Raw genomic sequence first — 12,093 nt, 5'->3', positions numbered from 1 at the left:
ATTTAACAAAAAAGATATTAAAAGTCATATTGTAGTTGCTTTCAAGGCAAAATATGTGGACAGATCATTACACGTGGATGATGTTTGTAAATATGCCACAAAACCTGCATTACATTATTTTATTCTATCTCATGTAAGTTACAGATCTTACAATTTAGCAACAGAAAGCCACAAAATATTACATAAATTGGCTCGTCTCGAATCTAGCAACCAAAAAAATTCAGCCCAGTTCACTATAAAGAATATAAAAAAAAGTTTCCTAAAATAGTGTATAAAACCGAAACAAACTAATTCAACAAACCCGAAATAAACAAATCCGTACGACAACCAAAAATATCTTTCAGATGGGTTCCACAAGATAACCCAGTGCCAATCAGAATTCTGAAAGCGTGGCTCGACCGCGGAAACCATTGTCCATACCTTCTCTTCTTTGTCCCCCCTTACGTGGCTCGCTGTGGAGTCTCGTACCACGTGTCGCGTCACTTCACTCTTTACTTTCTATTTTCCACTAAAATCATAATTTGTCTTTTTCTTGACCATACCCACTCTTTTTTCTTCTCGTTGTCGTCTTGCTTCTCCTAAATATCTCAAATAACGTGAGAGACTTGAGTGTGAGAGGTAGGTAACGAGGCAGACTTTTTTTGGAAGCGAATATAACTTATGCTGATATTTTATTTAGCTTTCTGATTGGAGTTGAGATATTATATAGGTATTATTGAGATATTATATACGTATTATTGAGATTTGAGATATTTTGTAGATTTTATAGTTCTATCGGACTAATTCTTGGCTTAATCCACTAACATGTTTTTGTTTAGTTAATTAAACTGATTATTTTCTGCGCTATAGTTTTGTTAAACACCTTTTAGACGTAACAAAGCAATTACGCTTGATCATCCATCGTAGACTCTTTTTCTTTTTTTACATCTCATAGAAGTTTTGTTTAAACACAGCAGGAAGTAAATTATTTTCTTATTACGTACGTATGATTGTTTTTAGACTATTTTAGTACTTTGAGAAGTAAAATTGGGGATACGAGATAAAAGACAATTGATTAACATGCTTTTTATTTTGACTTCCGAAACTAATCATGGTTGTCTATGTTTATAAATTGTGTTCTTTTTGTTGAAAAACTCAGATAATGATTAAATCAGTAGCGAATGGATGGAGAACACATGATTTTAGATTGCATACCGTAAAACAAAAAAAATCATGATGGATGTAGAACATTCAAATGGGTCAAATAAATACGTATGTGATCAAAAGAAAGTATGTGATCAAAAGGGTTAGCACGAGTACCTTGGGAGGAAATTCTTCTAATTATGAATTATGCAAGAATTTTCGTCAAGGGAAGGTGGGGAAGAGGTAGCTAAAGAATAGAGAATCATATGACTAAGGACGTGGTGGTTGAAGGAAATGAGAGAATACATGAAGAAGAGAAACTTCTTTGAGTGAGAAGGAAGTGCGCTGGCTGGAGAGAAAAGAGAGAAAAGAGTTTCGAGTGAGAGAGAGGGCGTTGAGATTGTGATCAACTTAATGTAATATGTTCTTTTATTACATTTTCTTTTTGTCATATACTCAAACCTTTTACTATTTTGTCTCATAAATCTAACACACCCCACCATTTGTTAATGCATGATGGTAGAAAATATTAAATATAATTAACTACTTTTATGTGATCAAAATTAGGTTTCAGACTCGTTTCGCGATCCGATCTACAATTACAACTGCATGCTTCTAATTGATCTAAATTCTAAATTTTTTATACATATTAAAAAAACAACTTTTTGTTAAATTCTCAATCATCATTTTTGTGATTAACAATTTTTTATAACTCTAAACCAATAATATTTGATTATTTATTTTATATGTATAATGATGATTGAGAATTTTAATTAGCAGTCTATTTAGGGTTTTCCTAAAGTTACAATATGTTGTTACCCTTCTAGTTAAATTTTCCAAAATACCATATTTCATAACTTTTCAAACTGTTTATTAATTCAACCGTAAAAAGCACTAAAATGTTACATTTGATCATTCACCCAAATTAAATTCAAAAGTTTTTCCGCCAAAACTACTTGGTGACTTACGTGCTTATATACGGACGACTATTATTATGTTCTATACTTTTTTATACTTTGTTGCACAAATATCTACTCTCCCAATTCATATTCTAGAAGGATGTGCTATAAGAATGGGAGAAATTACACAAGAAGAGCATCTTTAAATATCCTCTCACAATCTTTATGTCTAATACACGGGTGAACAATTAACGACAATTTCTTTATTCAGGAATATAATAATGAATAACGGTTACCCTACACCTAGTACACTAAATCCTTAACAGCCACACATTCATACGCAAAGAGTTTATAAAACTCATAAAGGTATAATAATAACGAGTGAATAAGTCAAAAAAAGTCTTCTCTGGACACATGGCAGATCTTAATGAGTGAATCCTTAAACTACTCATTTTACAATTGCTTCGCTGTGTATAGTTTACGTGGCATTACCAGAGACACAAACTCCGTCTTCGCCTTTTCTTTTGCCTCTAAAATATCTTCCGCCATTATAAAACAGCATGCTCTCACTCCAACTTTTATTTATCTACAAACATTAAATCCACCTGAACTAGAACAGAAAGAGAGAGAAACTATTATTTCAGCAAACCATACCAACAAAAAAGACAGAGATCTTTTAGTTACCTTATCCAGTTTCTTGAAACAGAGTACTCTTCTGATCAATGAACTCATTTTCTGCTTTTTCTGAAATGTTTGGCTCCGATTACGAGTCTTCGGTTTCCTCAGGCGGTGATTATATTCCGACGCTTGCGAGCAGCTGCCCCAAGAAACCGGCGGGTCGTAAGAAGTTTCGTGAGACTCGTCACCCAATATACAGAGGAGTTCGTCGGAGAAACTCCGGTAAGTGGGTTTGTGAGGTTAGAGAACCAAACAAGAAAACAAGGATTTGGCTCGGAACATTTCAAACCGCTGAGATGGCAGCTCGAGCTCACGACGTTGCCGCTTTAGCCCTTCGTGGCCGATCAGCCTGTCTCAATTTCGCTGACTCGGCTTGGAGACTCCGAATCCCGGAATCAACTTGCGCTAAGGACATCCAAAAGGCGGCGGCTGAAGCTGCGTTGGCGTTTCAGGATGAGATGTGTGATGCGACGACGGATCATGGCTTCGACATGGAGGAGACGTTGGTGGAGGCTATTTACACGGCGGAACAGAGCGAAAATGCGTTTTATATGCACGATGAGGCGATGTTTGAGATGCCGAGTTTGTTGGCTAATATGGCAGAAGGGATGCTTTTGCCGCTTCCGTCCGTACAGTGGAATCATAATCATGAAGTCGACGGCGATGATGACGACGTATCGTTATGGAGTTATTAAAACTCAGATTATTATTTCCATTTTTAGTACGATACTTTTTATTTTATTATTATTTTTAGATCCTTTTTTAGAATGGAATCTTCATTATGTTTGTAAAACTGAGAAACGAGTGTAAATTAAATTGATTCAGTTTCAGTATAAGTGTGGGCTATTCTTAAATGCAAGTATTTTTAGAGCAGTAACAAAAAAATGTTGTTTAAATTAGAGTATAAAACCGAAACAACCGATTCAGCAAAACCTCCAATAATAGACCGTACACCATAAACAGAAATATGGGTCCCACAAGAGAGCACTGTCCGTAGCTTCCCCTTCATTGGCCCTCTACGTGGCTCCTCTTGTAACCAATGTCATGTCATTTTCAAGTTTTACTTTCTTTTTTTATACTAATATCTTGTTTGTCGTTTTCTGTACCTTAAGGTCCTAAACCACTTTCTTTCGCGCACCATTCCTTGTCGTATTATTTCTCCGAATATGTCAATACCGTGAGACGACAATTGATAGCGAGAGGTAGCGAGAGAGAGAAACGTTCGTTGTGAAGATATTTTATTGCTGTTGTTGAGATTTGAGATATTTTATAGCTATTATTGGAATTTGAAAGTGATGTATAACTTGCTACTATATCGGTCTAATCCTTGGCTTAAACCAGTTTTTATTTAGTAATTTTATGCTCCTGTATTATTATTCGGTGGAGTATTTTTTTCTCAAAAAATATATGAGTCGAGTTTAAGAAATATATAAGCGAAAAAACAAAAAAAATATATATAAGCGGGGTTAATAGATCAACCACAATCAATTTAATTTGGACTTTAGAATTAATAAAATTGTTTACTTCGTAATTATTATTATTTTTGTTGTTCTGGCAAATCTGATAATCCAGATTATTATTAGACAAGTAGCGAAGGGACGGTGAACATTTATGATTTTAATTTGTATGTTGTAAGGAAAACAAAACAAATAAGTTCTGTAAAAAAGGTTTACCTTTCTACTTTGCCGGAAAACTCAACTCACGGTGGCGTCCGGCGAGTTTTCAGACCAAAAAGAAGGTTGGAAGAAATGAAGATGAAGAGGAGAGGACAAAAGATAGAGATGGTGGTTGAACAAAAGAAGAGTAAAGAGGACGAAGACGCTCTAAGTCTAAGCCAAGGGGGAGAAGAAGAGAAGAGGTATGAGGAGGAACCATACTTTTGTTAGAGAGATGCTGGAAATTGTGATCAACTACATGCAAAATGTCTTTTCGCCTAACCACTTACCATATTTGATATTTTCCTTTTGCCAAATTACACAAACCCTATCTTGTCTCTCACATATATATCCAATTAATACACCCCTGCCACTTGTTAATTCTCGACCATGTATGTATACTTATGTAAAGAATATCCAAAAGCTTTCTTTTTGTTCCTTCGATTTTAAGCAACTTGTGTTCTCATTTCTCAATATCTTAAAGAAATCCTGAGTAAAAAAGTTTATAGCCTCCGTGAATCTTAGGAAATTACTCTAGCATATTCAAATTTTTTGAAACAATATATAAATTTTTCTGAATAATTAAATTTACATATCTATGCTACGAAACTTGATTAATTAAATCAAATATATATATATATATATAATAATAATAATAATAATATAACATTTTTTTTAGGACACAAATATCTAATCTCACTATACTCTAGAAGTATTTGCAATGCACGATATGTGAATGGAGAAAAGACAGAAAGAGCATTTGAAAATATCTCGTTTCACGGATCATTATGTCTAATTATTTTACCATAGAAAAGCGACAATTATAAACAATTTGTTATTCGTGGAAAAATAATATTTAATAATGGTTGTCGTACCCTATAAACTACAGCCACACATTCATACAATAAGAAGTTAAAAAAATTCATACCCTAAAGGCATCAACCAGTGAAGGGTCAGAAACTTCCCAAGATGGGTCAAAGGACACATGTCAGATTCTCAGTGATTGACAGCCTTGATAATTACAAAACCGTGGGATCGCTTAGCTGTTTCTTATCCACGTGGCATTCACAGAGACAGAAACTCCGCGTTCGACCCCACAAATATCCAAATATCTTCCGGCCAATATAAACAGCAAGCTCTCACTCCAACATTTCTATAACTTCAAACACTTACCTGAATTAGAAAAGAAAGATAGATAGAGAAATAAATATTTTATCATACCATACAAAAAAAGACAGAGATCTTCTACTTACTCTACTCTCATAAACCTTATCCAGTTTCTTGAAACAGAGTACTCTTCTGATCAATGAACTCATTTTCTGCCTTTTCTGAAATGTTTGGCTCCGATTACGAGTCTCCGGTTTCCTCAGGCGGTGATTACAGTCCGAAGCTTGCCACGAGCTGCCCCAAGAAACCAGCGGGAAGGAAGAAGTTTCGTGAGACTCGTCACCCAATTTACAGAGGAGTTCGTCAAAGAAACTCCGGTAAGTGGGTGTGTGAGTTGAGAGAGCCAAACAAGAAAACGAGGATTTGGCTCGGGACTTTCCAAACCGCTGAGATGGCAGCTCGTGCTCACGACGTCGCCGCCATAGCTCTCCGTGGCAGATCTGCCTGTCTCAATTTCGCTGACTCGGCTTGGCGGCTACGAATCCCGGAATCAACCTGTGCCAAGGAAATCCAAAAGGCGGCGGCTGAAGCCGCGTTGAATTTTCAAGATGAGATGTGTCATATGACGACGGATGCTCATGGTCTTGACATGGAGGAGACCTTGGTGGAGGCTATTTATACGCCGGAACAGAGCCAAGATGCGTTTTATATGGATGAAGAGGCGATGTTGGGGATGTCTAGTTTGTTGGATAACATGGCCGAAGGGATGCTTTTACCGTCGCCGTCGGTTCAATGGAACTATAATTTTGATGTCGAGGGAGATGATGACGTGTCCTTATGGAGCTATTAAAATTCGATTTTTATTTCCATTTTTGGTATTATAGCTTTTTATACATTTGATCCTTTTTTAGAATGGATCTTCTTCTTTTTTTGGTTGTGAGAAACGAATGTAAATGGTAAAAGTTGTTGTCAAATGCAAATGTTTTTGAGTGCAGAATATATAATCTTTGGTCTCCCCATAAGCAACAAATCAAAATATAATACTATTACGTAATTCAGTGAATTGAAAACAAAAAGTTTGGGCTCACCTGTAAAATTAAAGTTAGATGATTCTGGCATTTCCGTGTCTAAGAAAAGTTCTAGGCACTTATGTAAATAGCAAAAGTTCCAGGTTGGTTGATAGCAACAGTTTCTGCCTTTCTGCTAATTCAGCAAATATCAAGACTCAAGGACGTTTGGTAAATATCCAAAGTTCCGTGAGTTTTTGTAAATATGATAAATTATAGGCACTATATAGATATCTAACGTTTCAAAAAATGTTTGACCCAAAAAAAAAAAAAAAGGGTTTCAAAAAATGTCTGCAAATAAAAAAAAAAGGATGCGGAGACACTTTTAATTTAGTCAAAGCTTTAGGCAGTAATGTAACTGAGAAACGATCCTATGTAAATAGCAAAAGATACAAAAAAAAAATAAAAAAAAAAAAATAGCAAAAGATACAAGATAGTGATAGTGTATAAGTAGTATCAAGAGATTTATATACAGTATTTATGGAAATAACAAATGTTTCGAGATTGTAAAGAGAAAATGATCCATATAGTAAAAATCTACGGGATATTTTATTGGTGAGTAGCAGTAAAATCCGAACACTTGTATATAGCAAGATACCTACCCGGCAAAGCACTTCACATAAGTTTCGGGTACTTCGTTGAATATCAAAAGATCTAAGGCAGTAAGGCTCTTTGGTAAATAGAAAGTTGGGTAACGCTTTGGTAAATAAAATTTTGGGTAACTTGGGTTATATTCTTCTTTGAATAGCAAAAGAAGAAGTGAGCAACTGGGGTAAGTAGTACAGTTTTGATGATAGCAAAAGTTCCAAGTGCTATTTGGATTTCTCAATTAGGAGACATGATGATCAATTTTGATGACAGCTAAAGTTTGCATCGAGTCCATAACCCAAGAAGAACTTTCACGTAAACCTTTTCTTTTGGAAAAGAAAAAAGTGTAACTATCATGATTTTTGTTTTTCTTTGTTTTGATGACAAGTATTTCTCCTCGTGAAATCAGTTTTTTTTTTCTTTTAATGAATATAAAGAATAAATCAGATTATTGAGATTCACAAAAATCCATCATCGCAAGTTCTTACGTATTCGAAAGACGTTACTACGGTTACTAACTTACTGTATATGTATGTGATGTCGAAAAAGAAGAAGAGAAGACGTTACGTCACTACTTGTATGTTCATCGATCAGTCCACGTGGCTTTTTGTAAGGTCCGAGAGAGGAAAGTGAAATTCAGACGCCGCTTTTTTTTTTTTGGATGAAGTTCCAAAATTAGCCATTTTATACAGTGGTTAAGCTCGTTGGACCAATATCAATGGCGTCTGCAACGACTCTTCTCTTCCACCACGGTTCCACTCGAGTCCTCGTCGCTCGTAGACGGTGCCAAGCTTCAGTCCTTAGACCCTACGGCGGTTTAAAGCCCTTTCTTTCCTTCTGCAGCTTACCTAACTCCACTGCGCCGTTCCGGGATTCGTTGAGAGCAAAATCCGATGGATTGGCTCGGGCCTATGTTACCGGAGCGCCGCCTATCGTGGAAGAACCAGACCCAAAGATTGAAGAATCCAAATCTGAGGCTGAATCGAAGGATTTAATTAGTTGGGGGCTTCTGTGGAGCTTGATGAGCAAGCACAAGCTCAGGCTCAGTGTTTGCTTATTGACTCTCCTTGGATGCAGTACTTGCACTCTCTCTATGCCTGTTTTTTCTGGTAATCGGTTCTTCAATCCACTCTCCCACCATTAGCAAATTGTAACTGTACTCTTTTTTTCTCTTTGGGTTTGATGTAGTTTAAGTTTGGGTATGATGATTTAGCTTGTCATCTGTGTTTCTCTTTATCTTGGTGAAGCTGTTTTATAATGGTAAGTGTTATTGTTTTGAGTAAAGGTAGATTCTTTGAAGTACTGATTGGGGTGAGACCGGAGCCTTTGTGGCGGCTGCTGAGCAAAATTGCTGTTTTGTACTCGTTGGAACCCATCTTTACTATTGCTTTTGTGACCAACATGACTGCTATCTGGGAAAACGTTATGGCAATATTAAGAGCTCAGATTTTCAGAAGGGTTTTGATCCAGAAGGTATGTTTTGTTTAGTATGATCAAAGTTCGCTTAAGCTATATTGTTGGCTGTATTGAAATATCATTGATGGGTTTCTTTTTTTTGTCTTTTATATATTCAGGCAGAGTTCTTCGACAAATACAAGGTCTGTTCCTTTTATTCTTGGTTTGCTCAGGTTTGAGACATTTTGGCACAAACCTTCCTTATGTTAGATTGAGTTCATTTGTTTTAGGTTGGAGAGCTAACGGGGCTACTCACGTCTGATCTTGGTGCTCTGAATAGCATTGTGAATGATAACATCTCACGAGATCGTGGATTTAGGGCATTTACAGAGGCAAGCCATTTCTTTACTATGCAAATGTGAGATTTTTGTGTTTGTACATACATTTTTCATAATGAATACAGATTTAATCTTAGCCTGGTGTTGGTGTCTGCTGTTATTTTTGGAGTTCTATAAATGACAAAGACTATCCTGTTGCATCTCAAGAATGCCCAGTTCTCATGGCTTATGCGTTATCCCTTTTGTAGGTTTTTGGAACAATATGTATCCTATTTACTCTATCTCCTCAACTTGCACCTGTACTTGGTCTATTGATGCTAGCTGTGTCAGTTCTAGTTGGTAAATTCTCTATGTCTTTTTCATTCTCCTAAACTTTTTATTTTTGGTAATTACTTTGGTCATCTTTGCTTACTTTGCTTACCTCTACATCTACTCCCTCGGTCAAATCTCAAAAGCTGTGTACAAGAGATCGACTGTTCCTGTTTATAAATCGCATGGATTAGCTCAAGCAACAATGTCTGATTGTGTATCAGAAACGTTCTCTGCAATCCGAACTGTAAGTTCTTGACTTCATCGTATTTGTATCTTTTAGGGCAGATTAAATTATCTGAAGAAACTTTGATTTACCCTTGAAGACTCAAGTAATTTGTATCTCTTTATAGGTAAGATCATTCAGCGGCGAAAAACGTCAGATGTCTATCTTCGGTAGTCAGGTCATATTTCAGACTTCTTACTAGCTAAAACTGATTTCTTCTAAACAATTGTTCTTTTTTCTAACTGATCCATAATCTATTAATCTAAACTTTTGTTTGATGTACAGATTCTTGCTTACAAGCTTAGCGGCTTAAAGCTTGGTACTTTCAAGTCTATAAATGAATCTATAACAAGAGTTGCTGTTTATATTTCTCTGTTGGCTCTTTACTGTCTTGGGGGAAGCAAGGTGAAGACGGTAAGATATACCTGCCTGTAAGACTTGTTGATTGCCATTATGATCATTCAAGTTGAAATTATGCTTCTTGCCCCCTAAAACATAAAGAGAATCGTGTTTTTATGAATTTCTATTGCAGAAGATAGTGTTACTCGTTGTTTATACTTTCTGGAACAAATGACTGGATGTTTCTAGCTAGAATCAAGTTACTACCTTCTGAATTTTTAAATAAAAAAAAACTAAGAATCAAATTTCTCTGTATCTCTCTTTTGTGTAGTTTCTTATGTTGTTACATTTTAGCTCTTTTGCACTTTATTTTTCTTGGTTCTTATTCTTAAAATTTCTCCAACCCAGGGTGAGCTCGCTGTTGGAACAGTTGTTTCGTTCATTGGATACACATTCACTCTAACATTTGCTGTAAGTACCTCTGTCTACACATCATTTACTGTCACACATATGCTATACATGTAATTTAGTTTACCATAACCAGTGATTCTGTTATCCAGGTCCAAGGGCTTGTAAACACGTTTGGAGATCTACGTGGGACTTTTGCTGCTATTGACAGGATCAATTCCATTTTAAACGCGGTGGACATAGATGAGGCTCTTGCCTACGGGTTAGAAAGAGATATACATACAAAGAAAGTCCAAGATGAAAACCTTAAATTGTTCTTGTCTGCTGGCCCAAATGTGAATATCCGTCACCTCGATAAGTACTACATGTCAAATCTGAAATCAACTAACAATCTACGTACCCTAACATGGGCTGGAGATGTCTGTCTTGATGGTAAAATCAGACCAAGAAAAACTCTCTTCATCATATCTTACTACAGCTTTTTACCTTTTTCATATCTGTTTTTCTTTTCCATGTTCTATTTTGTCTAGTGTAGATGTGCATTTTGCTTATCCTCTACGACCCGACGTGAAAGTTCTTGATGGGCTGAGTTTGACGTTGAATTCTGGTACTGTAACTGCTCTTGTTGGCTCTAGTGGTGCGGGAAAAAGTACTATTGTACAGTTATTGGCACGCTTCTATGAGGTTAATCTACCCTCCTCTTCCAATTTGAAGTTTAATATCTGTTGAGACTATGTTTACTGCCACTTTTACATTATGCTGATATGTTGAATTTTCAATTCTTGCAGCCAACACAAGGACGTATTACTGTGGGTGGAGAAGATGTGAGGATGTTTGACAAGAGTGAATGGGCTAAGGTTGTCTCAATTGTGAATCAGGTGTGTATACGTAACATCTATGTGTCAGGCATGGTTGGATCATTTCTTCTCTTCTTCTTCAAAGGTTATCTTTCTGTGTGATTCAGGAACCGGTTCTCTTTTCTCTCTCCGTGGCCGAGAATATTGCATATGGTCTCCCCAATGAGCATGTGTCCAAGGACGACATCATTAAGGCAGCCAAAGCTGCCAACGCTCATGATTTTATAATCTCACTTCCTCAGGTTCAGATTCGTGTGCCTTATACTTTCCTGTTTCTTCCTGGCAATTGCACATCAATTCTTGTGAGCAATACCGGTGTTTGTTTATAGGGATACGATACACTGGTTGGTGAAAGAGGAGGCTTGCTTAGCGGAGGACAACGACAGGTATAGAAACATTATGAGCTACATGTTTTTGATTTCTGATAGACTTTTGCAACTGCTTTGATGTGCTTGTTTATCAATGTGTTAGAGAGTTGCCATAGCCCGATCTCTGCTGAAGAATGCCCCCATCTTGATTCTCGATGAGGTGAGAGACTCTTATTTTAATAATCTCGCCTTTGATGAACTGTCTGCTTTGCTAGAACCTTTACCTAAGTAATAGCATATCAAACAAGAACACAAACAGTTAGTATGAGACATCTCTGCTTAGTCTCTCTCTTGCTTACTTTGTTGCAGGCCACAAGTGCGCTGGATGCAGTGAGCGAGCGGTTAGTCCAGAGTGCGTTGAACCGTCTGATGAAAGACAGGACAACATTAGTCATCGCTCACAGACTGAGCACAGTTCAGAGCGCGAATCAGATCGCTGTGTGCTCTGATGGGAAGATCATAGAGCTTGGAACACATTCCGAATTGGTAGCGCAAAAGGGATCATATGCTTCACTTGTTGGCACTCAGAGACTAGCCTTTGAGTAATTTACCTTAACTCGGTGTAATTTGTAACAAATTACTACAAAATTACAAATGGTAGAATCTGGTTTTATATACAACTTTGATTAACAATAGTTTATAGACAGATCAAATTTTCAAAAATTTATAGTAAAACAAGAAGAAATTAAACGACCATTGATGTGAAGCTGACGTGGAGGGATCTTCACTTATGTTTT

General features: G+C 36.5%; 3 protein-coding genes, 2 long non-coding RNA genes and 1 other non-coding gene across 8 annotated transcripts; 3 read left to right on the top strand and 3 right to left on the bottom strand.

Annotated features, from left to right (window-relative positions):
* Positions 1-224: 224 nt before the first annotated feature.
* On the bottom strand, positions 225-1,487 carry AT4G03125. Its single transcript, NR_144025.1, has 2 exons — positions 1,300-1,487; positions 225-578 (listed from the first exon to the last, which is right to left on the bottom strand). It is a non-coding gene; the product is annotated as an uncharacterized misc_RNA (transcript).
* On the bottom strand, positions 1,143-1,729 carry AT4G07395. Its single transcript, NR_142138.1, has one exon. It is a non-coding gene; the product is annotated as an other RNA (long non-coding RNA).
* Positions 1,730-2,346: 617 nt separating this feature from the next.
* On the top strand, positions 2,347-3,737 carry DREB1A (dehydration response element B1A). The gene has a single exon (NM_118680.2). It carries the CDS (start codon positions 2,744-2,746, stop codon positions 3,392-3,394), a length of 651 nt encoding a protein of 216 aa, NP_567720.1. The 5' UTR covers positions 2,347-2,743; the 3' UTR covers positions 3,395-3,737.
* Positions 3,709-4,606, bottom strand: AT4G07385. The gene is made up of 2 exons (NR_142137.1): positions 4,402-4,606; positions 3,709-4,061 (listed from the first exon to the last, which is right to left on the bottom strand). It is a non-coding gene; the product is annotated as an other RNA (long non-coding RNA).
* Positions 4,607-5,511: 905 nt separating this feature from the next.
* CBF2 (C-repeat/DRE binding factor 2) lies at positions 5,512-6,497 on the top strand. Its single transcript, NM_118679.2, has one exon. The coding sequence runs from the start codon at positions 5,661-5,663 to the stop codon at positions 6,309-6,311; it is 651 nt and encodes a 216-aa protein (NP_567719.1). The 5' UTR covers positions 5,512-5,660; the 3' UTR covers positions 6,312-6,497.
* A 1,164-nt stretch (positions 6,498-7,661) lies between these two features.
* Positions 7,662-12,057, top strand: ABCB28 (non-intrinsic ABC protein 8). 3 transcript variants are annotated; one of them, NM_118677.5, is made up of 16 exons: positions 7,662-8,225; positions 8,402-8,589; positions 8,691-8,714; positions 8,802-8,903; positions 9,098-9,188; positions 9,305-9,405; positions 9,512-9,562; positions 9,670-9,798; positions 10,132-10,194; positions 10,284-10,563; positions 10,667-10,815; positions 10,920-11,009; positions 11,096-11,230; positions 11,318-11,374; positions 11,460-11,516; positions 11,666-12,057. In NM_118677.5, exons 1-16 carry the CDS (start codon positions 7,835-7,837, stop codon positions 11,900-11,902), a joined length of 2,145 nt encoding a protein of 714 aa, NP_194275.2. In that variant the 5' UTR covers positions 7,662-7,834; the 3' UTR covers positions 11,903-12,057. The 3 variants fall into 3 exon arrangements, with proteins under 3 accessions (NP_194275.2, NP_001031714.1, NP_001078446.1); NM_001084977.1 differs by having other exon boundaries at positions 7,779-8,225; positions 8,406-8,589; positions 11,666-12,014; NM_001036637.2 differs by having other exon boundaries at positions 7,776-8,225; positions 11,318-11,516; positions 11,666-12,052.
* The last annotated feature ends 36 nt before the right edge of the window (positions 12,058-12,093 follow it).

The sequence above is a fragment of the Arabidopsis thaliana genome, chromosome 4 (genome assembly GCF_000001735.4).
Source record: "Arabidopsis thaliana chromosome 4, partial sequence".
Classification (NCBI taxonomy): Eukaryota; Viridiplantae; Streptophyta; class Magnoliopsida; order Brassicales; family Brassicaceae; genus Arabidopsis; species Arabidopsis thaliana.
The sequence above is the reverse complement of the archived record's forward strand: the minus strand, read 5'-3'. Positions and strand labels throughout refer to the sequence as shown.

Bases quoted from the DNA above. Each gene is read 5' to 3' on its own strand.
- ABCB28 (NM_118677.5), top strand. From the start codon at position 7,835: ATGGCGTCTGCAACGACTCTTCTCTTCCACCACGGTTCCACTCGAGTC. The intron at 8,590-8,690 runs GTATGTTTTGTT...TTATATATTCAG, and splicing joins GAAGGGTTTTGATCCAGAAG to GCAGAGTTCTTCGACAAATA. The intron at 9,563-9,669 runs GTCATATTTCAG...TTTGATGTACAG, and splicing joins TGTCTATCTTCGGTAGTCAG to ATTCTTGCTTACAAGCTTAG.
- DREB1A (NM_118680.2), top strand. From the start codon at position 2,744: ATGAACTCATTTTCTGCTTTTTCTGAAATGTTTGGCTCCGATTACGAG.
- CBF2 (NM_118679.2), top strand. From the start codon at position 5,661: ATGAACTCATTTTCTGCCTTTTCTGAAATGTTTGGCTCCGATTACGAG.